The sequence below is a fragment of the Centropristis striata genome, chromosome 8 (assembly GCF_030273125.1).
Source record: "Centropristis striata isolate RG_2023a ecotype Rhode Island chromosome 8, C.striata_1.0, whole genome shotgun sequence".
NCBI lineage: Eukaryota > Metazoa > Chordata > Actinopteri > Perciformes > Serranidae > Centropristis > Centropristis striata.
The window spans coordinates 32757227-32781183 of NC_081524.1; the positions used below are offsets into that span (position 1 = coordinate 32757227).

General features: G+C 39.6%; 1 protein-coding gene across 6 annotated transcripts in view; it reads right to left on the minus strand.

The window, feature by feature from the left end:
- The window catches only part of LOC131976086 (trafficking kinesin-binding protein 1-like), a 39760-nt gene that overhangs the window by 7098 nt on the left and 8705 nt on the right, over positions 1-23957 (minus strand). For 2 of the 6 annotated variants that reach the window (XM_059338997.1, XM_059338994.1), the window contains exons 2-14: positions 21589-21783; positions 8017-8093; positions 6646-6762; positions 6392-6492; positions 6089-6197; positions 5850-5928; positions 5589-5719; positions 5374-5448; positions 4642-4779; positions 4466-4542; positions 3540-3773; positions 2870-3198; positions 220-690 (exon numbers count right to left, since the gene is read on the minus strand). In XM_059338997.1, coding sequence (XP_059194980.1) covers positions 220-690; positions 2870-3198; positions 3540-3773; positions 4466-4542; positions 4642-4779; positions 5374-5448; positions 5589-5719; positions 5850-5928; positions 6089-6197; positions 6392-6492; positions 6646-6762; positions 8017-8067 — 1912 coding nt within the window. In that variant the 5' untranslated portion in view covers positions 8068-8093; positions 21589-21783. Of the gene's footprint in view, positions 1-219; positions 691-2869; positions 3199-3539; positions 3774-4465; positions 4543-4641; positions 4780-5373; positions 5449-5588; positions 5720-5849; positions 5929-6088; positions 6198-6391; positions 6493-6645; positions 6763-8016; positions 8094-10495; positions 11230-11994; positions 13902-17879; positions 18730-21588; positions 21784-23957 lie in introns of those variants that run through there. The other 4 variants (XM_059338993.1, XM_059338999.1, XM_059338995.1 and 1 more) reach the window with 3 other exon arrangements.

The following is a 23957-nucleotide window of genomic DNA, read 5'->3' on the forward strand; positions in this document are numbered from 1 at the left end:
CACAAGGACTGCCGGTGGGATGGGTGGGTGTGCAGGTGTGTGCACGTGAGCGTGAGGGAAGGGACGTCACATGGGGGCTGTGAGATGTCCAGTGAATGCCTCCCCCAATCCCTCACCCTCCCACCCCTCTTCTTCACCCCCCTCCCCTTTATCCCCATGCTCCAGGGTTACATGGACGGGTGGATGCAGTGCAGTGACCTCAGCTAAATGCTCCCTCACCAGACAAACGGTCCACTCTGGAGGCCTGTAAGGCCTGGAACTCCTTGAGGTCCAAATGCCCGTTCATCTCAGAAGAAGCGGGGAGGGGTGAAGAAGGGGAGTTGCAAGAGAAAAGGGGCATGTTTGCAACATGTCCATCTTTCGCTTCTCTAGCCCTGCAAATTTCTCCTTGCAGTGTTTCTGATATGCCATTGTCATCTATGTCTCCATTTTTGTTGCAGCAGACAGAGGGAGAAGAGGTAGAGTGATGCAGATCCATGGGAGCAGAGATCTCTCCTGACAAGCCAGTGAATGAGTCGCATGAAGCTTCGTCCTCCTCCGGTTGGTCCAGATGCCAGCCATCTTCCTGTTCCTGTTCCTGCTCATGTTCTAAAGTGCGGAAGCCCTTTGTGACCACACCAGGCCGATGATCCAGCAGAGCACCCATGTGGGGTTGAGCCAACTGCTGCCATGCATGGAGAGTAGCAGAGCCTTGGGAAAAAAGGTCAGAGAAAAACTTGTGTTATTAAATACACTCTTACTAGCCATTAGCTTTAACTCTTTTAAACTGTTTACAGGTTAAATTAATCTAAAATGTGTCATATTGTTGTCGGTAAAAAATACGTCACCCCACCAACTCGACTGGCTTCTGCAATGTTCAACTTTTTGGGTTAAATGCCTGACTCATGGGGGCTTCACTGAACTTTAAACTGCTATCCAACACAAATCATATTAGCTTCACATGATGATGTCTCAGCTTACTGGCATAATCTTTATGTCTATATCTTTTTTATTACAGTATCACATACTGTATCCAGAGAAAAGAGCACAATACTGTAGGTAGACATATTGACATATCTGCTCAGTAAATGTCATTTCTATGTTTAAATGCATAAAAATAGACCAAATACTCTTCAGCTGTTATATAGCTGTTACTATATATAAATACATACAATGCAAGCAGACAGCAGACACATGTACACACACATATATATGTATATATATATATATATATATATATATACTCCAGTGACAGAGTGGCAGTGTCTGTGTTTATTAATCTCCCTGCACCTAGTAAATTTGTGTCATTTCAAGTCCAATGAATGGTTGTTTTCCTTTGAAAGATGTCAGTACACAACTCATAAGACTAACACAAAAAGAATGAGAGAAAAGGGAAGGTGAGAAAATTAGTGAGATTTTATTCAAGAAGTCATCAACAAAGAAAACAGACATGTTGAACAGAAAAATAAGTAAAGTGCAGAGACAAGACAAAACCAAAATGGAGAGAAGAAAAGGGGGAACAAAGGAGGAGTGAAAGGGATGAAGAGTACATACATCTCTACAGGAAAGACCCATACAGTAAGAATACTGTCAAAACTCAAAATATTACTTTGACTTTCAGTTCTTTTCTGGACTGTTGACTTTGAAGTGACCAGAATTATTATGGAAAATAAAATAAAAATTTGGGAAAGATTTTAGATTATTTATGACATCTTAACCAACCATCATTAGACTTGGAATTAAACACTTTCACATATTTGTTTTGTCCTTCACTCCTACCATGTGCCAGGTGGTGTTAATGAGTTTGAACACTAGGTGGTGCCACAAAACATGAAATACCTCTGAAGGCAGTTTTTCACAATTTTTATCCTCCTTTAGTGGACATCATTTCTTTAAAAGTGACAAATGCTTAAAAGCTACAAATTGCACATGTAGAATTCAAAGTATGTATCTTTTGTGGCCAACCCAATAATGTTGTATGTATAAATATATCTTGTATATATATCTTAACTACTCAGTCAGTATTAAGGCATCATTGTGTAGATAAATATCTGACAGAAAATATATCAACAATTCAACTCCACAACCAATACAGTATGGAAATGAATAATTCTATGATATTCCATTAGAAAACAAGGCATACGAAAACTGTTTGTTGAATAATACATGAAGTACCATTCAAAGTACCACTCACTGCAAAAAAAAAGTTAAAGTGCTTACCTCTTGTTATGTATTTGGGATAAACGTAATGTCATTTTATCCAATATAAATCTCTTTATGGCATGGCTTATATGTTTCACCTTTTTTCAAAGAAAAGCAAACCTTCAATCTGCTTTGAAAAATGATATACAGCACAATTCTCTATGTAAAATATTCAGGGTGTTGGCTTTTTGATAATATATTCTTCAAACCAGCAGCAAACGGCAGGCTGTATCTCTAGTATTCTATATTTCAAACCAGCAGCGTGGCTGTGTATGTCTGAAGTAAAAGGAGTGCTGGAGATTTAAACTGCCCTCCTGTTGTTCCAGCAGCTGCAGCAGGCCTGAGACTAAAGCCAGCGGAGCTCTGAGGTGAGGCTGTGGGCCTGACAGGCGGCTCAGCTCCGACAGACTGGCGCTCCTCTGCAGGGTCTTAAGATCCTGTGAGGCACTCAGAAAGATTCTGGACTGACTGTGGTGGTGAAAAATCACAAACTGATTCTGCTGCTGTTTCTGAAGGTCCCTGCTTTGGTTCCTTGATTGGGTCTGAGTCATCTGAGTGTAACTTTGGGGAGTGTGTAGAAATCTACTATTTGAATTTTGTTCTGGAGGGTTCTGAATGTGTTCATTGTCACTGTGACTTTGTTTATGTGGAGGATGAGATGACTTGTGTCTCTGAGAGGAATAATCACCTTCTAGTGGCTTTACAATTTGCAGCTTATCCGGAAGGTAGGACCTCGATGTGAATGAGTACCCCGACCAGACGCTTCCCAACGACGGATGCGAGCACAGCGACAACAGGCTCTCCGTCGGTGTCATCGGGCCTCCACTACTCCCCTCACCTCCCTTTTCTTCCTCTTTGGCCAGGTAAGCCAGCTTTCTTTCCCTCTCGTCCTCGAAGAAGCGTTTTTCCGAGAGGTAGTTGTCACGGCGAAGAGACAAACGTCGTAGGGCTGCCTCCAGGTCCCTGCTGCCAGGGGTCCCTGGGGTTCCAGGGGGTCTCTTGTTAGAGTCCTCTGACCTGGAGAGCAAGACATAGTTGTTTGGTTTTGGTGAAGACTTTTAAAAGTGACTTTCTCTCAGTTATGTTATTTAGTAAAGCTCAGATGGTTTCTGTTGTGTTAGTTATAAAAATGCAGGAGCCACTGAAACCGGAAACTTAGCGTAGAGTAACTTGGCAGCCAACAGGAATCCAAACAAACCATAGAAACACTACCAAACATGAGGTTACCAACAGACGCAAATTAAATTAAAACATGATAGAGTGTATGGTATCCCCTTAGTTACTATAATAACAAATTCAATGTCAAATAAATAACTGAACATCAGATACAGAGAGAACAAAACACAATCAGCCCCTACCCATCGTCTGGACTCTCCAGGATACTGCTAGTCCTGTTGTCCAGGATGATCCCACTTCCTGTCTCGCTGCCATACATGGAGCGTGGCGTGCCCACCCTGCTGGAGCGCCCTGAGGTGAGGCATGATGTCTGATTGGAGCCTGGGATGTTGAGGGGGGAGGGGGCTTGTGATAAACGCTGCTGACGCATCAGGTTCAGGTTTTTCACTGTCTGGAACACTCGCTTCGGGTGCAGTCTGGGGAAACACGATCAGAGATATACAATTGAAAGATATAACTCTTGTGCTTCATTTTGCTGTGATAACCTTGGTGGACAAAAATGTTCACTTCAAGAAACTGCCAGAAAATACATTTAAATATTTGTAATTATATTTTCTACTTTAACTAACCTTAGCCTTGATCATAACTACCAAATATATGGATACATTTCTTTCTTTTTTTGAAAGTGTGGCATATGTCAGTGAATAGCAACAACATGGAAATGGGCAAACATGAGAAAATGCCTTAATCTGGTGGGGGAAAAAATATTAACAATTTTTATCCCAGGGATCTAAATTGAAAGCCTGGTATGGTACAATGCATTATTTTACACTGTAATGGCTGTGGGATTTTTAAAAATGATGGTTTTAATAGGGTTCAATGGGACATTTTGTCCTTCAGGGTCTGAATGTCTGTAATTTGGCTCCACAGTTTATTATAGACTTCTTATGGGAGATGAGGGTGAATTAAAAAAAAGTCATTTGGTTGGAAAATTATTTTTTGACATATTAATTAACACAGGCAAAATGATTTAAAAATGAAAAAGCCAAAAATGTTCCATTTTGAGGCACAAGGGTAAATAAATCAACCCCTGACATTTCTCTGTAAGTTCATGAAGAACCCTTTGTGTTTCCATTTTAAGATGAGCCAGGTTTTTAATTGGATATACCTCTGCTCTTCTACATCTGGATCATCCATCTGAAGTTCCTTCCTCATGGTGCCCTCTATTTCTGCTGCCAGAGAGTCCTAGAGAACAAGGCAAAGAAGGTAAAATGATTTTGTAACCTCTGAAACCATGAGAGATGTGGTGATACTGACAGACATATAAATATAGTATAAGCTCACCATTGGGAACAGCCCCAGAGAATGGAAACGCCTCGGTGTGCTGAGTGGTAGAGTTTTATTTCTCAGGTTCTTTAGCTCCTCCTGGGCCTCATGGAGCATCTCCATGCACTCCGCATACTTATCCTGTAACTCTCGCAACTGGAAGAAAAAAGAAAGATGGAGAGGGACGAGACGGGAAGACATTTAGAAAAAATAAACGATGTTTACAAACTGTGCTACAATATGCATTTGTACTTCGGTTGGAAGGATTCAATTAAAAGCACTTTGTAATCTTTTTTTCGGGTGAGAGGATTATAATTCACTTTGTATATTGTAAGTGGGATACATAATGATTATATAAACAGATTAACATTACTTTTGATTCTCAGGCATGCTTTGATTTCAGGATATTGAACCATTATCAATTTTTATCTTTAACTATGTATATGTACAGAATAATTCTTGATTCCAAATCCAAATGTTTTCAGAGTGAAGTAATTCATTGAACTTGACATTTAATTGATATAAACTGAACTAAATTGATATATAATGTTTTGGTTGAGCGGCTTGTCTTGAAGACTGTGGTTCACACATTGGACCATACGACAGTACTTCAAGTTTTACATAAAGCTCTGGAATGTACTGGCAATGCTTTTTTATATCAGATATATCACATGCAGTGTTGTTAGTACCAAGCAGGCTATACGGTTACATTGATGCTGTAGGTAGTCAGCAGATGATGGATTGGCTTACTTCAGCAGTGAGTTGTCGCTGGGCATCTTTGGCTGCACCTAAATGCTGAGTCAGCTCCTCGTTCTCCACGGCATACTACAAACAGCACGGACAAAAAAAGATATGAGAAACATTAATGTATTCAAACTCTGCTTCATCGCATTGCACAACACGTTCTTCAAATCCTAGCAGCTGATATTTAACATTATCAGTATGAGAGATGTTGGGTTTTATACCATCTTGGCCTTCTTCTGCAGGTCTACTATCTGGGAGAGGAGGTGTGTGATCTCCTCCTGCTGTCTGGAGGCGTCCTCAGTCTTCCTGGCCAGCTCTTCACCCAGAGTGGAGATCTGCAGGTTGGCATCACCTGGAAACATCAACAGGTGAGAATCTGCCACAAAAATGCCTCTCTACTACTTCACAGCATTTAGAGAGTGAGAAAGTAGCTGTCAAATATAAAACTGAGCATGATATGACTCCAGTCAGTCAATACTCACGGATTTCTTTGACACAGTCATTGACAAGCTGCAGCTCTTTCTCCTCATAGCAGATAGTTTCTGTCTCCAAATGACTGGCCTGAAACAGCAGACATTACTAATCAATGCTACACAGTGTAGACATTATTAATCACACCAATAAAGAACTTTTCATAAAACATATGAAAAGAAACAGTGATGCTGCCAACAAACTAAATCAAACACTTTCAGACGAGGTAGGCCTGGAACATACAGTGTACCTCAGATCGCAATGATTTGTTTTCTTCCTCCAGATCTTTGAGTTTCTTCTGCAAGGAGTCCAGGGGAAAAGAAATTGGAGTTGACACATTGGTTTCACTGGGACGCACACTGTAAACACACGCACGTGAAGGAGAAACATGTGACTCAGCAGGTCAGTAAATAATTTATTGCATGTCATTTATCATTTATCATCATTACTTTTTGATTTATTTATCATCATTACTTTGCTATAAAATGCTGTTTCACTGAAAAGGGAGAGATGATGAAACATGTGGAGAGCCAGTGAATGAAAGGAGACTTACGGTGTGGAGGTGGTAGACTCCCCCTCACTTTCCTCGGCGGCGCTTGTATAGAACTGTAACAGCTCATCTTTCATGGACAAGTCATGACGCAACTGAGATACCTAAATGTGGGAAGAATTCAAGGACACAAATAGACAGAGGACAGTTTTAGGTAAAAGAAGAGATGTCTACAGCTCTAATGTTGCACTGCTCCAAACTCATGGAGACTATTACAATGTAATGTCCTATTAAAAATGAAAACGGGACATATGTACCTCCTCTCGTATGTGCTCTACTTGCTCCTCCAGCAGTTCGTTCCTCTCACTGAGGGCTTTGTTTTTCTTCAGAAGTGACTGTCCGATGCGAGCTGCTAACTCCAAGTCACGCTCTTTCTGCACCAAAATAAATGTTCAGTTTAGTGTTCTAACAGCAAAACGGTACAAACATTGCAGACATAAAATGAGTAGTTTGACATTTTGGTGAAATATGTGTATTTGCTTTCTTTTCATGTTTTAATAGAAAAGATTTGGAGCCAATGCTAATAGTTTCCCCCCGTTACCAGTCTTTATGCTAAGCTAACTTCCTGCTGGCTCCTGCTTCAGTCTTTTGATCTAATACAATGTATGAGAAGCACACATTGATTTAAAACATATGTAATAATCTGGCAACAAGGTGAGAGAAGAAAAAATAAACACCATAGGGTGTCAGAAACACAACATAATGTCTGCATATTGCTCAGAAAGGACTGTGGTGTCTTTCTAAAACGACACTTAATACCTCAACCTTTCATTGCCCACAACAGCATTAATCTCTTCTAAGTGGAAACCTATTGGACCACCAGGTCACTCCCACCACACACACCCAACTACTGTATAATTAAAAGCTTATTATGAGTCTGTTCACATGACTGCCTGTTTCTCACCATGTCTGGGTGCAATCAATAAAAAAATTAGTCGCCTTGTTTGTGTTTGTGCTACTGAGCAACACAAACACACCTGACAATTACACACCTATTTGAATCATGAGGTTCAGCCTAGTGTAACACAACTCTCCATAGTGAAAATGCATGTATTGGTAAGCAAAGGAAGTAAATTTGTCACAGCAGTGGAGGTCAGTACAATGATCCCTCACAGGGTGAAAGCTGTCTGTTTGTTAATGGTATGACATCTTTGAATACCATGTTTAGTCAATAGTTGGATGGTTGGCTGTCATTGAACAATGACATCATTTTAATCTCACAGCTTTTATCTATGCAGAGACAGCCAGCTGAGCTCCTCTCCAGCAGCCGATGTGGATCACTTGGATTTGAATATCAGCCGCCGGCAGATAGTTTTACCATGTGGTTACATCAAACATGTTGCTCTGTGTGTTGAGGCTTTGTTGAACAGCACTTTGGTCAATCATTGGTTGTTTTAACTGTACTTAAAAATAAACTTTGACTTGACTTTTTTCCAGGAGCCTCAAAAAGCAACCTGTAGTAAGGCAAGGTAAAGCAAGGCAAGTTTATTTGTATAGTACAATTCAACACAAGGTAATTCAAAGTGCTTTACACACATTAAAACAGCAAGTAACACTCGACAGTCTGCATATACTGTAGTGCTTTGTGTTTTTTCCACTTTAACCGATCTTACTCGATATAATCTTACCTCTTCCAGCAGTCGAGTGACAGCATCAATGTCACTGTAGGTCTTCGTCATCTGGCCCACTCTGTCAGCACACAGCACTGCACAAACACAAAGACAAAGACAATCAATACTAAGTTCCCAAAAAAAAGATTACTGAACAGTTGTGAACATATCAGTCAGTCAATGTATCACAGTGGCACAACAGCAACTTCAGCTTTCCTCTGAAATATTTAAGACTGTAAGATTGCAACCCCTTTGTGAACAGCCTGTGTTCTACACTCCAAAATATGTTGAGTTTTTGACTATAGGTGACTAAAAAGATGTTACATGAGCTTACAATGTATGGTGAAATTATATGCAATTTGTAGATGTTGAGTTGAAGTTGTACTAGTTTTTAAAAGCATGAATTGCTGTTAAAAGTTGACTTTGTATCCACATTCACAGTATAACTACGTCATGACATGTGATGTCGGATACACAACAGCAGACTGTGACATCTTTAGATCTTAAGAGAGAACAAAATGACTCTCTTTGCACATTAACCTGCCGAAAAGTATATTCATTTGCATATACACTCCAGTTTCCTAGTTCATAAGTTACACCTACCCTAAACTTTGCAGGCTAATAAAGCAGGCCTGTAATAAATCCTATCTTTATTTAGAGGAGCTATTAATGGCATTCAGATCATATTTATCATTCAAAGTCTGAGCAGGGATTGCCTCCACATTGCTCTCATTCTCTGCTCTCTAAGCTCTATGAGCACACGTTCATTATCAACTCCTTCCGTCTGCATACAAAGCTCTGACTTTAAATTAATCACTCAACAAGCCAGACTGGAAGAATGATTCACCTCAGAGGTAAAAAAATAAAAATAAAACAGTAACTGGTTGTATTGGTTCATTAGAAAATATGTTGCCTCATTGGTTTGAGTTGTTATGGTTCCTTTCCCACGTCAGTGTAGATAACATGACTGGGTGGGGATGTATCAGAGTATGAGGATGTTTATTTTTGAACTGTCTTCTTAGTTACTTTTAACACCATCAGCAGGAGAGAGGTGGTGTGTGATGCCACACTGTCTGCAGGTGTAATGTCCAACAAGGCATGGTGAGTCACACAGTACCAGGAAGCAAATACACATGATTAACACAAAGAACAATGAAACCAGCTCACTTTCCACAGAAACAATATTTTACTACAGTTTAGAGGGACAAGAGTTACATCAGAGGCCTCCCAGAATGCAAAACAGAATTGGCCAATGCAAACATCATATTTCCATACCCTCACACAGTACAGACATTGTACTGTACAGCTGCTGGACACAAGGCCTCAGTTGGCTATGCTTTAGTTAAGGATATTTCCCATTATTATCATCCATTATTAAATAAGTTGCTCCTTTCCAGCCAGTCAAGGTCAAATGACCCTGCATGACACTGAGGCATTTTGTTTGATTAAATAAAAGCACCTCAATGTGTTCCTCATTCCTTTTTACGCAAGGAGATTCCCTCTATAAATCCATCACACCTCAAACAGCAGGGCTGTAAATATCTATCAGGGTAAGAGTCCGGCCGATATTTGGATTGTGCATCGATTTCTCACCACTCTGCAAATGTACCCAGAGAGCTACTTCCTCAAACATAAAACTTTATGAAATTATATTTAACATTGTAATACACTATACAATGTATTACATTGTCAGTCAATTCTATAAATGATAACAGGGAAAATAAAGAATAAATAGGAATATAAAAAATAGTTAAATAAACTTTACACTTTAGTCTGTTTCAGTCAATTGCAGACTACTTAAAAATAAAAAATAAAATAGAAAATTAATAGCTAACACCATTTCTAAATCATGGCAAGCAACATTTTCTGCATTATATATTTAAAAAGGTTTTATAACGGCACATATTGGACAACATATACCAATAGGCTAGTGTCTAATCACCTGTTAAAATGCTAGCAAGTCTGTGATGCTGTATATTATATATATATATATATATATGTGTGTGTGTGTGTGTGTGTGTGTGTGTGTGTGACAATACTTTGAGCTAAGCATTAACTTCATCATGTTGACATGGCACCAGGTATTTGGTCTTGATATGGAAATACATGCACGCACATAAGCTTCTCTCCTGAGTGAGTTGGTAGGGCACGGAGTGTTACCGAGGGAACAAATTAGCATGGTGACAACCAGAAAACACACGTGTATGTGTGCGCAAGCACAAAAATGCATATCTTGCATCTGTGTGCTATGTGGCCTATAATGAGATTGTAGACTTGATAGCACAGGGTGCAGTCTGCTTACCTGTCATACTGGATATAATAGAAGCGTAGGTGCCAACAGAGAGCTTTGATAATGACTCGACATTTCACTTCACTTGTTGCTGTGTACAGATAGATTGCAGATTAAGACTTGCTAAACAAATATGAGTATTTCCTGCTCTTTCAGTGAGACTGGGTATCAGTATCATTATCTTACTGATTAACTTTATTAACGTACTTTGGTTATAAATGGGCCGTAAGGTGTAGACAACTTTAGAGGAGGTAGGAGGACTGTAACCTGGATTACATAAAAGTAAGCGTAACTTAATATTGGAAAGCGATCTTGGCGTTTTATACGGAGGGCAGGTAACTTAAGACAGATGCACTCGTTCTCTCTCCGTCTGTCATTCTTGTGCCAGCAGGAGAAGAAAGGAGAAAAAGGAGAAAAGTCCAATGTTTAGTCTTATTTAACAGTCTAGTACCCATCTAGATCACAACAGGTATACTCTTACAGCTACCTTAACAGACAAACTTGTTGACTCAGAGTTGAAATGTAATTAAAGCTCAGTAAGGAGCTATTAGCAGCAGGTTTTCTGTGTGTCAGCAGGGGGGCTGATGGAGCTACAACTCCAGACGTCTCCCCGACAACACACAAGTTCAAGGACAACAAACAAACACCAGGACAATGGAAAGAAAGGAGCGCTTGTTATTCTAATCAATACCCCCACCGACAACCTGTGTGGAACTACTAAAATGTCATAACATAAATTTATTCCCTTATCGGTCCTGGATTGATATTCATCTTAACTGCCATTATAAAATCATGTGCCACAGTAACCTACGTGTCGATTCACTGACCCAAATACTTCAGACAAAGCGACCAGGTGACGGTGCTTCTCTTCTATTCATGCATATTTTGTAATAAAATATCACTTACTTTAGGGTGGCTCAATTATGGTAAAAATCTGATTTTTTTTGTCAATATCGAGCTCTTGATTACTTAACGCTTTTTACTCATCAACTTTGGAAACATTCAATTTTTTAAACTCTAAAAAAGTATTTTTAACAGTGGACGTTCTTGTACTTTAAATAAAATTAAACTGAAAAACAAAAAAAAGTAAATGAAAATAATAAAAATATTAATTGATTTAAAACTTAAAATAAATCAATAAAATAAAAACATTTTTTTATGTCAGTGCAATTCCAAAATCTCCTGAAAAATATGACATAAATATTCAAAATGAATTGCTGAAGAGTCCTGCATGAGACCACATCTCTCAAAATCCGTCCTTTCGTGTCTCTTTCTTTCTAACCATGTCCGTGAACAATTCAGGATATTAACTCAACCCTGATAAAAATTAAACATAAGCTAAAGACCAGAATATCAAGTAAGAATCACATATTGTTGTTTTTAACCAAACAGCAAAAGGAAGTATGCTGGCACTGATGTGACAGCTGACATAAAGAGCCAAGCCCATATTTGAACATGTCAAATTAGCAGACAACTGAACCATGCTGTGCTGAGACCAACATTAACATTAAGGACTGCAGCTGCAGGGGAAAGCCAGGACCCACAGGAGACAAAATACACTTTAAAAGGGTTACACAGGTATCCAGTGGTCCCCTTCAGAATCCACATAGCTTCAGATCAGGTTAGGACTTGAGACTACAAAAGCCAAGCCAACCAGCACACAGACACAAACACAAGATGATGCCCTCGATTATAAAGAAGACTACCTTCACATAAAATCTTTTGCTCTTCATCCATCTCCTCCTCCTCCTCCTCCTCCTGCTCTGTGCTTCCATCACCGGGAAGACAGACATACTCCTCTTCTTCTTCCTCCAGCTCCGTGCTTTCATGACTGGTTAGACCAACATATTCCTCGTCGTCCTCTGTCAGATTGGAGTACTCCAGCTCGTCCTCAGTGCCAGCAACAGTGAGCTGTGCCATCCTCCTCTCTGGCACTGAGGCTATCCACTAAACCACAGAGCCTGCAGGTGCACCGCCATGGCTCCTGCCTGTGCTGTGTGCATTTCTGGGTGTGTTTGTGTGTGTTTTAATCTAAGAATCAATACCTAATCTAAGTTTGCCTAGATGTGAAAGTACACATCTAACAAAGTGCCTGTTTCAAAGAGGACAGTGGCTGTGTAGGCAGTATGTCTTTCTAAACACTCCATTGTACAAGACTGGCAAAGTCCGTCTGAGTGTATCTGTCAAGTACTAAATAATGTCCTCTGAGTGAGTTTCTAAAAGTGTGTGTATCATTTGTCCCCTGAGGTAACTCTGTGAGACAACCAGATAACCCGACTCCTCCCCGTCTCCTCTGTGACTGGTCAGTGTTTGGACTACACTACTTTACCACAGACAGAGGGGTGCACACAGACACCTACTGTACAGAGGAGGCCGCCCATCAGCTTTTTAAAGTCAAAACCATGTTTAAATTGATTTAATACATCAGATAAGAGCATTTAAAACAACCTCTAATACACCTTTATCTCTGTAATCCTCAACCTGCCAACCTTTTCCACTTTAATGGTTAAAGTGTTTCATGCTGGCACCTATAGGAGCAAATCAGATCTAAGAGAGACACACCTTTTACACAGGTAGGCTCCATTGAAAGCAAGTCCTTCTATAACCCCCCTCTAGTGAAACTTACTTGGTACAGTCTCACTCAGCCACTATGGAGACAATAGGGCAGAGCAAACAATAATAGACCTGCACCTGTTTCCAGGGCGTGCCAGTCACAGTGAAACCTTTATACGTGGATGATTATGCATATTTAACCTCCAACCTGCAATAGCAAGATGAAGTTGTGGAATGACATAACACATCTAACAGAATCATGTTCCTCTTTAAATACTTTTAAGACCAAGCTCAAAAAATCCCTATAGATGTTCTACACCTTTGTATTTGTTTTGTTCAAATTTTGTTTGTATTTGTTTTTTATTTTCATCTAGCTATGTAATTTAAGTAAAGTATAGTTACTTATAGGTTTAAGAGGGAGGGTCGCGTATAAGCCCTTTGGGCTTTTTGATCTTTCCTGCATTGTCTTTTACTGTTTCTTGTACTGTTATTTCCTAACGATTGTATGTTTTTTTAAGTGCAAACAACAATAAATACATTTAAAAAATCAGCTAAAGCATGTTTAATATGCACCAACTGTGAGGTCATGATGACAGACAAGCATTTATGGAATGGACAGAAAGTATTTTCCCTCTTCCTTATCACTCTTAATAAGCATAAAATATGAAGCAGAAATGAAACAATGTTTTCTTTTTCTTTGAATCATAACTTGCCATTAAAATGATAAAAATAAATATAGCACTATTCTGTATAATTGCATTTTCATAAAGTGGTACTCCTGACACACTTTAAAGAATTTAAAAAGATTCAAATCAAAACACAATAAACTTTGCTATGGTGTTTCAGTTTGTTTTCACTCTGCTCTAGTAGGAACCTTCTCTACAAACAGCAGGTGATGCTGTTACAGAGGCAGAGTTCTCTCTCTCGTCTTTATGTAACCACAGCTATACCTGTGTTCTCTGTGAACTGCACATACAGAGTGGAAGCCATGATTCAGCATTGATTCCACGTATCATTTCATTACTTAACCAATGCATTTTATTTTAAAGTTGTTGTTTTTTTCAAACAATCTAGCAGCACTACCCAGATGCAAACATGTGCATGTACAGTCCAGAGAGACGGGATGAGTTTGTAATGAAATCCCAGAGCATCAACAAAACAGAACAGAACTTCTGACACTGCTGCTTCAAAAAGAGTCAACCTTTGTGCAGGTACTGTACATTCAAATAAACTGTTGAAATGTTATGATAATTGTAAAATAGCTATATGTTTTCCAGACTCACATTCACTGAGACAAATACAGAATAACTGTAAATACTGTATGTCAATGTCCCATGTCCATCTGAGCCGAGCTCGTACAAGCTGGAAGACCCAATCCTTCAAAAACGAATATGGGTTGCATCAAAGCAGCCAAATTTTCTGCCCATTAGTCACTTCTCAAGTGTTATAATTACTGTAATTGGTGTAGCTGATGCCAGCTCAGTACCGTCCTGTATGCTTGAGTAACTCTGATCAATGGTCCTATGGATGCTGTGCTACAGGAGACAAAGGAGTCCTGGACAAACAGCGCTCAGTGCTTCAGAGCAGTCCCATTGCTTTTCTGGTCACATTCACTCGTTACACTCCACTTGTTTTTCTGTTTTCCCTTTCCTACACACTCCCGCTTCTCACCTCGTTTGTTTGTCAAGTCTCTGTTGGCGTGCTTTGTACAGCAGTTTGGAAGCAATGACTACATTGGATGAAGAATTTACACAAACAACATTTGAGATGATTACATGTACACGGTTAAAATGATAAATGATAAGATATTCACCTACTAAAACATGTAGGTATGGCTCAAGGCTCCACATCTCTTCTTGTGTCCTTCTGGCCTCTTATTTCATTTCCTATTCACTTTTTTTGGAACAGAAACATTAACAACAGAGCGCCAGCAGCCAGGGAACTACTATCGGTTCTTTTAACTGACATGGGTTGCAAAGGGTGGGAAAGTTTCCAAGGGAAGTTAAGTCAGTTAAGTTCAATAATTAAAAGAAAATCAACTTTTTATAGTTAACTTCTTTGGGGAGAAAAACACATAAGAATGTAGCACTTATGGCATGTTTTAGTTAAAAGTATGCCCATTTTTATCAAATTGTAGCCATGCTTTGCCCTCAGCAGTGCACGCTTCCACCACATGCACATCATGTAAAAAGGATCCTATTAAAAAGGAATTCAGTAAATTACAACCCTCTGCAAGAACATTACATCCTCCCATCACATGTACAGCCCACACTGCTGCCAACACACTGTCTGAGCCAAAGGATGAAATTGACTTTTAATTATATTACTGGAGTGAATACATGTTAGATTGTTTTAATATTTCAGCTAACCAGCAGATAGCCAAGGTAAAGTACAATATATAACTACTATTATTCTACTATACTACTATTCATTAATAACCTATTAACATTCATTCTTCGTTGTAAAACATTTCTGATATAAATGAATTCTAAACCCGTGATTAAAAATTCCCCATAAATCCTGGCTAATTCCCATGAAAAAAGTTTCCACTTTTAATATTGCTGGAATTTTTCATTGCTGTGGCTGACTGCGTTGCATACTAAATTTCTAAAATATAGAAGGTCATTTCCCAGTTAACAAAACTTCCAAGATCAGATAATTTCCAGTGATAAGCTTAGACTCCAAAAGCAAAAGCCAACTCATGAAATCTAGGGAAGACAAGTTACGATTTCAAAGCTGTTACCAGTATAGACTTGAAAACAAACAACTGATTTACAGGGATTATTATTTCTAAAACCAAATTAAATGCTGACACAAAAATGCATGCTTTGTCTGGCAGCTTCATTGTGGTTTCCTATAATTATCCCTCTGCCCTGTCACTTCCTCACTAGAACAATAGTTTGCCCTCTTTTCAGCCCAAGCCCCCTGTCCCAGTTGCCCTCCATCCATTCACTCATTTGTTTTGAAGGCTGCGAAGAATACTTGGCGGGCTGATATCGACAGGGGCTGCTGAGAGCGGGATGCAAATCATTGGGCTAAATATAAGCCAACCTACTTCCACCTCCCTCCCATGCACATCTCAGAATAACACCAAACCAGCTGCTTTCTATTTCTGCCTCAACACTCCATTGGAAGATTTATCAAATAAACTGTATGCTCCCCCTCCCTTGCTTGGTTTTTTGATCATTTCAGCATCAAGCCCAGTTGTAAAATCGATTGTCAGGAAACAGTTGTCTCCAAAAAGTCTGATTTCCAAACCTGCTGTACCAGCAACGGCTAGATAATATTGCAGACATTTAAGCAGCGCAGCTCACATTGGGGAGGTGCTGAGCTGTCTCAAACTGTTATGTAAGACTCTCTACAGAGCATCTCTGCCACACATACATAATATAGTAGACCTAACAAGTAATAGATCGCATTCTCTCCTTAAATGCACCAAACCTTCACATTAAATGGTCAATTCTACCAAAATATACCATCAAATTCACAGAAAGCACCTGCGCTCAGCCAAATTGACAGCTATTGTTGCAGATTATAGCGGTATTGAGTGAAATGGATGACAGAGCACATGAGGACATGGACCATAACAAAGCTGCCTTAAACAAAGAGAGAGACACAGATAATGGCATAAAGGTGTGCACAGTTATAGACTTGGAAGTGCCAACAGGCTGGTAATAAACCAAACACTGCTGTTAGTCACATGTTGCAGTACCAGGGACCATCAGTCTCCCACATGTCCTGACTGCATGTATGTGTGGATCATTATCCACACAGATTGCATACTGCAGCTACTGCAATACAATACAACTGGCTGTTGTAAGAAACTGGGGTACATTACATAAATGCACATCACTGCACCAAATTCTGCCATGAATGGGGGAATTTTACAGATTTGCAGCTTGCATTTTTTTGTTTTGTGTTATCCTCAATCTTCATAAAATGCCCTTTTAATGTTAAGGTTGCTTAAAAAATGTTGTGTGCTCCAATATGGATATTATTTCACTGCTTTCACTTTGTCTCAACAAATCAGGCTTCCTTTCAACCAGCTATTTTGGCACTTTCAAGGTCTAACCGCTGCCTACACCTTAGGTACATATCTCTTCTTAAAATAAGCAGTTTTTGCCACCTGAGTCTCCAGGTCTGCTGATATCTCCCTCTCTTTCAGCAGCCATAATAAGCAGGTAGCTGACATCAGCACAAACAACCCTCTCATAGTGATTCACATTCAACAGAAAGGAAATCACAACCATCTCCAGCCCCACTTCCAACATTTACACCCACAGCTAGTCATATAAGCTACTCTGTGGGCCTATTTTAGCAGCCACACTGACTCAGCTGCCACAGAGCACCTGTTCAACACCTAGTATCCAGCAGCCACATCCTGCTGTAGCTACAGCTTTAATGCTGCTGTGTTTGTCCTTACTGTTACATCTGCCTTGATATTCTCTGAATGCCAGTCCACAAGGTCACATTCTCTGGATTATCTTAGATGGAAACTAGCAGAAAGAAATAACTTAAAGATGACTCCACTAGGGGTTTAGCTGAAAGTATTTAATTGTTTTTTGCACTGAAGTATTTTATAATCCAGTATTATATTCAGGGGTTAAATGTCTATCTATATCTTTTCTTCAAGCTTGTTTTAATATCAACTGATCTTAATCCTCCCTTAACTTTAACCTCAGTCTGTCTTGGCAGAGGGCATGTTATAAAACCTGGCCAGTGCTTACCAAACAACATGCAAATGACATTACCAAATCATGAGTTGCATTGATGAACTTTGATTCCAAAATACCAAACTCAATCAGCAGAATGTAGAACTACTAGTAGTTTCTAGGCAGCTTGTGTCTTCTTTTGGTGCAGTCAGCTACACAAAAGCCATCTCTTATGTTTGCATTTCTATATCTCACACTCTTCTCACAATTGAGTTCAACTATCCAACAGAAAGCTTTGTAGTTTATATAAAATCAACCTCTTACAATGTCTACACAGCCAGTAACATCAGTACTGTGGGTTGAGTCAACTCTCTGCATCATCTTACCATCAGTACACTCCTCATAGTACCAGTCCAGTTCATAGTAGTCTGTCTTGACAAACCTCCGACCTCTGGTCTGGCCTTGCCTGTTCATCCTCACTGCTCTCACACACAGCTGTTTTGTTTCCAATGTCCATGCATACTTAAATGTAACATCTCTGGCAAACCCAATGTCCCAGCATGCTTTGAGACAACCAGTTTCCACTGGGTTTTTACTAGTTACTGATGGAGTCCGTTAGTGTCCAGTTCTGCTATCCCAGCATGCGTAGCAGTTACCAGCTGGCACACAGTCGTTATTGGTGACAGTCTGCCCATTCTCATCATATGTCCTTCCTGTCCCACACTCATTAACAGCAAACTGTCAGCGTATCACGCTCCAGATTTGTTGTGGCGCTGGTGCCATTTCTGCATGTCATGCCACAGAACCGTTACTTGCGTCATCAGTTGTCAGCAGAATAAAAACACTTTATTGTCGCTTTTGTCCATTTTTTTGTCATTCTTCACCGTTTCAGAAAATGTGTCGGTTGGAATTAGCTGTTTGTGCCGCTCTGCGTCCCTTGGTCTCTGTCTGTCTTCTTTCTTTTCTCTCCATTAGTTTTCCTCAGTCACTCCAAAGCTTCAGCAAACGTGCCAGATTCTATCCTCATGTCTCCATCCATTTATAGCTTCCTGTTAATTCATCATCCTCAGCTCCTGACAGTCTGTCCTCTGGCCGAGTCCCTCTGAGGTCATATTAGCACAGTGATCCTCTCTTTTGCAACATTTCTTTCTCAGTGACAGCACGAACTCTGCACATGGACCACCGCATCTCTAACAATGACTCAATAAACACAGAGATTCAGAGAGAGTGAGAGAGCGAGCAGCAGCAGCAGTCACGGGTTTTGCAGCAGAAATGATGATAATCATGACACAGTGAAGTGGGCGGAGTTACATGATGCCTACAGCCAATCAGAGGGAGCAGTATCACTAGCTGGCTCCCGCCCTCCATGTGTATGTAACATTGCCCCCTCCTCTCCTCTACTTTGTCCTTCTGTGAGGTTGCTATAGTAACAGGCTCAGACTCCAAGGCCTGACTATGATCAGCAGTGTGTAAGAGCAGTTAGCAGGAGAGCAGTGCAGTGCTGGCAGAAGTGACGTGGCTAACCCAAAATGAATGAACACAATAGGCGTTCGATGATTGGTTGCTTTAGCTGGGGAGAGACGAAGTGAGCACATGCACAGTGCATGGCCGACAGAACAATGATGTGGCAAAAACCAAATGAAAAATATGAAACATATTAATGACAATGAGCTGAATTCAATGTCAGCCAGCTTGAAAGTGCTAACAGAGAAAGCAAAGATGCACAGGATGGAAGGATTAAGTATATCTCAATACATGTTAATATTTACAAAATGAGGCACAGGAACACAGGGACAGAACCAGTAGCCACAGACTGATGCTTACTGGGAGCATGTTGGCTATAATAATGTGCCTTTATGATGTATAAAAGTGCAACTCTTGCTAATAAAGAGACTTTCAACGCGAACGTGCCAAAGACGACATGTAACAGCTGCACATTTTACTTGTGTAACAGCGAGGCTACATCACCCCCTGATTAGTTATATGAATACATATGGTCACTACTGCATTATAAAGATATACATGTATATACATTCATAAGTAAGTTTAGTAAGAAAATTGTATTTCTTTAGCAGGGTATTGCTACCAGATATAGCTAAAAGCAATTTTTAATTTCCTTGGGAATAGAAATACATGCAATATAAACTAGAAATGTATATATAATTTAATTTAAATGTAAAATAATTGAATGACCACTCTTTGGGTAGGTTTGCAGTTGCTAAACCAAAAAAAGATGAAATAATACGAAAAGACGAAACAATACTATCCATAAAAATGCAGATGTTATTTCTTATATTATTGTCAATACTGATCACCAGCTACATTATTGCAGGGATGGCTATCAGTGATGCAACTCCTCTCCTCTGTTTGGTGAGACATGTGGGTATGATGTCATCACAACATACAGCTGCGCTCTATTGGTCAGTTTCCTTCATGCCATCATCTCTATGGAGCAGGTTTAATACTTAAATAAATCAACTCTGTGGTGTAACACTGTAAATTCATAATGCTGTTAGATAGTTTAACCAATTGGAGCTCCAGGTAGAGATAGACAGGACATACATATTTATTTGACATTAAGTGGCTATATATAGAGATACAATTTCTTATTTTTGAAGTGTTGAGTATCAGGGGAGAGGCCTAGATAAGTATTTTATACTTCAGCCTACTCCCTTTTTTTTCGAACCAAAATGATATAAGGAAATGCTTAGTGAATATTAAGTTAACTGGTTCTTATTTCTATCTTATTACTTAAACGGGGCAGATGCATGTATATGTATAGGGCTATATATACTGTATGTGTGTAAATGTTTATATGTTTATGTACATCTGTTTAATGGTGTCTATGTGAGTATGTGTATGAATATGTATATGCATCGAGCCTACGCTGTTGTAGTCTATGTTGTTTTTGTTTTTTTCGGTTCGAAAAGAAGTATTATTAAAATGAAATGAAATGAAATATAGTTGTCAAAAATAAATCCATGACCTTCTGAGATGGTCATAATAGAGTATTTTATCTGAGAGATTATATCCCAAACACAGCTTCAGCTTTATGACCGGATGAAACCAACATGATCTCTCCTCCTTCATGGCCCCAGGGTGCAGATACCCGGCCATCTGTTTGAGGCAATAATGAGAAGCCACACGCCTCCAGGGTGAGGATAAGTGGGCAAAAAATATGTGGAGAATACAGTTGATAATTAAGCACAAAAACAATGGTGACTGCTTAACAAAACACAGCTTGCAGAATGTCTCTCGCTGTTTCTTATGTAACATGACCTTGTCGTTGCCTCTTAGCCTGGCCAGCTGTGATTAATGTCAAGGCCAAAGTGACCGTGTCAGCATGGGGCAACAAGGTGAAATTACAGTTCTCTGTTGGGCCTATTCATAAGACGCTTGATCTATTTATATACACTGTTTTTACCCTGAGTCACTTTCAAGCAGACGTGAATTACAGCTGAATTATTGATGGTGAACAGAAAAACACTTTACGTTCCCTCGCTTTGTCGTGTGCCGTGTGTGCACGTGTTGTATCAGAGCTTGTGTGTACATTTACTTCCAGTTGTGTGCAAGTGGGTGTGTGTGGTTTACAGCTGGCGTGGCTGTTGACCACAAGGCGGCTCTTACTTTGATAAGACGAGAGCAGACACGTGCATAACTACACAGCGGAGGGCTGAGTGCAAGAGAGAGAGAGAGAGAGAGAGAGAGAGAGAGAGAGAGAGAGAGAGAGAGAGAGAGAGAGAGAGAGAGAGAGCGAGAGAGAGAGCGAGAGAGAGAGAGAGAGAGCGAGAGAGAGAGCGAGAGAGAGAGAGAGAGAGAGAGAGAGAGAGAAAGAGAGAGAGACAGAGAGAGAGTATGTTTGTTGTGGCAACCGTGTTCAGCTGAGGCACCAACACTGATGGGCAGATGACCAGCTCTCTCTGTATAATTCCTACTTGTCCCAGGTCAAAATGAATCTTTTTGGCCTGAGACAATTTTTGGTTTGGGTCTGTATTACAAAATCAAACTCTTAAAAAATCAACATCATATCTAGAAGAAAAAGAAGTTGGACACTGTATTTCAATAGTTTGAATCCACAGTATGTGATGAACTTACAGAAGTATTTGAGGGTCTCCTCTATCTGTTCAGTAGTCAGGTCGAGGGCAGAGTCGGAGTCCACCAGCGGCGTGTGTAGCCAATCATCTTGCTCGTAGCCGAAGATGGTGTCGGCCCTCAGCTTGTAGACGGGCAGCTGTTCCTCCAATAAGCTGATAATCTCAAGCTCCGGCAAATCAGTACTGTTACACACATCTGCACAAAGAGAAGACAGACACTGTACAGTAAATGCTCTTTTTTTCACAATACATTGTTTTAAAGTCATAATAAATATGGAATAAGTAACAACAGCTGACAAAGGTAAGATTTTCTTCAGCAGAGATAAAGATTTATCATAAACGTTTTAAAAATGTCATCTCTGGGTCATAGCTTCTGTCCTTTATAATCCATCCCAAGAAGACATTTCATATCAGTCCGTTACAACTGCAAGCATAGAATGCCCTCTAGTGGTAAAAATAGGAACTAACCCACCAAATAATTTAAATATTTTAACAGCAACAAGGTGACTGATGAGATGTATACCAGACATAAATTATTATTTTTTTTAACATTTATTATAAACTTGTCTATGTGCCAGTTTTTTTTTACTGATTGCTCGTTCACTTTTTATGCTGAGGTTTTACGAGCTTAATGAGCCAAAGACAAATTCCCTTCGTTGCGGGTATTAAAGATATTTTCTAGTCCATTCTACCACTCCTTGTATTTACTGTGCAGCACTCAGACATGGAGATCAACTGAAAGTGAGGTTCATTTGTGCCAATTGGCATCCACGGTTAAATTCATTAAAAGCTTAGATTGGGGCTGTACAGTTTGAATGAAAAAAATGAAAATAGAGTTGAGTGTTGTGTCACAACCTTATCTGTTACTGGCTGCAACGATGCAAACATAGCCCACATTATTTAGACCCATTATTACCTAAAGTCAAATATTCTTAATCAGACAAACAACTTCTGCTACTTTTAGTCAATCCCAATTAGGAAAAACAGTAAAAGACTTACAATCATTTATAAATCACAAGTCCTCTTTGACAGGGCAGCTAAACCAGTCTGAACTCTGTAGCTTCTTAAAGTCAACAGCAGCCTTTTACCGAAACCACTGAGTCAACCAGAGAGCCACATTTGTCTGCTGCTGTGGAAAACTGAATAATCTTACCTAAGCTTTCAGCTATGCGCCTCTCTGTTCACACATCAATTTGCTGTTAAAGGGGGAATCCATTCCAGTCTCTATTAGAGCACACATTCTCTCTGTTCACACACTGAACTGAGGGTTTGATCCCTTTTTCTACAGAAATGTGGACTTTAAAAAATCTTGGATAGACAGAATTAGCATGGACATAGAATGAGAATTAACATACAGTAAAAAATAATGTCCTTTGTCTCTCTGTTCGCCTCTATTTCTGTCCCTGTTGCTCTACTCTCCTGTCTGTCTCTCCATCTGTCTGTCTCTCTCTCTAACAATGCTGTCTCTCACAGTTTGCTAATCCAGACTGAATGACTGACTGTGCTGAAAAAGGGGGAAACACACATACACACACACCCACCCACACACACACACACACACACACAAACAGCTGGGGAATCATTCAGCAAGCACAGCCAATGAGGTTTCACCACAGAAGTAAGTACTGCAATGCAACTCCTGCCAATGCCATTAGAAAAGGAACATTTTATGATCACAGTTTTTACTTATTCATGACATCTTACTGTGGTAGAAAAAGGCAGAAAACTATTCTTATTCTTATGTATTTTTGGTTTGAATCTTCCTTACACATGATCATTCTTTTACTCAACAAAATACACAGTAAAGCAGTAGACTGAGCCTTCTTTTGTGTTTCATCATCATGTATTTGATTTTTGTTCCTTAGTTTTATAACAATGCACGGGATGGGTGCTTTAGTTGTGTTATCCATTATGTGATAACACTACTAAAGTATTAAATCCAAAATATTAACCACTAAAACTAAATCAGTAACATTATTAAGACAATAAGCCGGATCTCTATTGCAATAACTGGTATTGTAAAACCAGGAGCCAAATTAAGTTTAATATAAAGTTTCAAAATATTTCAGCTCATTGACCATAAATGGACCCAAATTATAATCGCCCAAACCTGTTCCTGATGGAGAAGATACTGGTCAGAGTCCCAAACTTTATCCTCTGATATGAAATATGATCAATGCACCTCAGCTCCTAAAATGAGTAGCGATAGGACGTGGATGAGGATAATTATAGCACAAACCCTTCTGTGTGCTGACAAAAGGTCAATGGAGACAGCGTGCTGTGTGTGTGTGTGTGTGTGTGTGTGTGTGTGTTCTTTATTTAGTTTTAATTTAGTTGGGATGTTTTCATTGCTATCAAAGGAAACTTTGT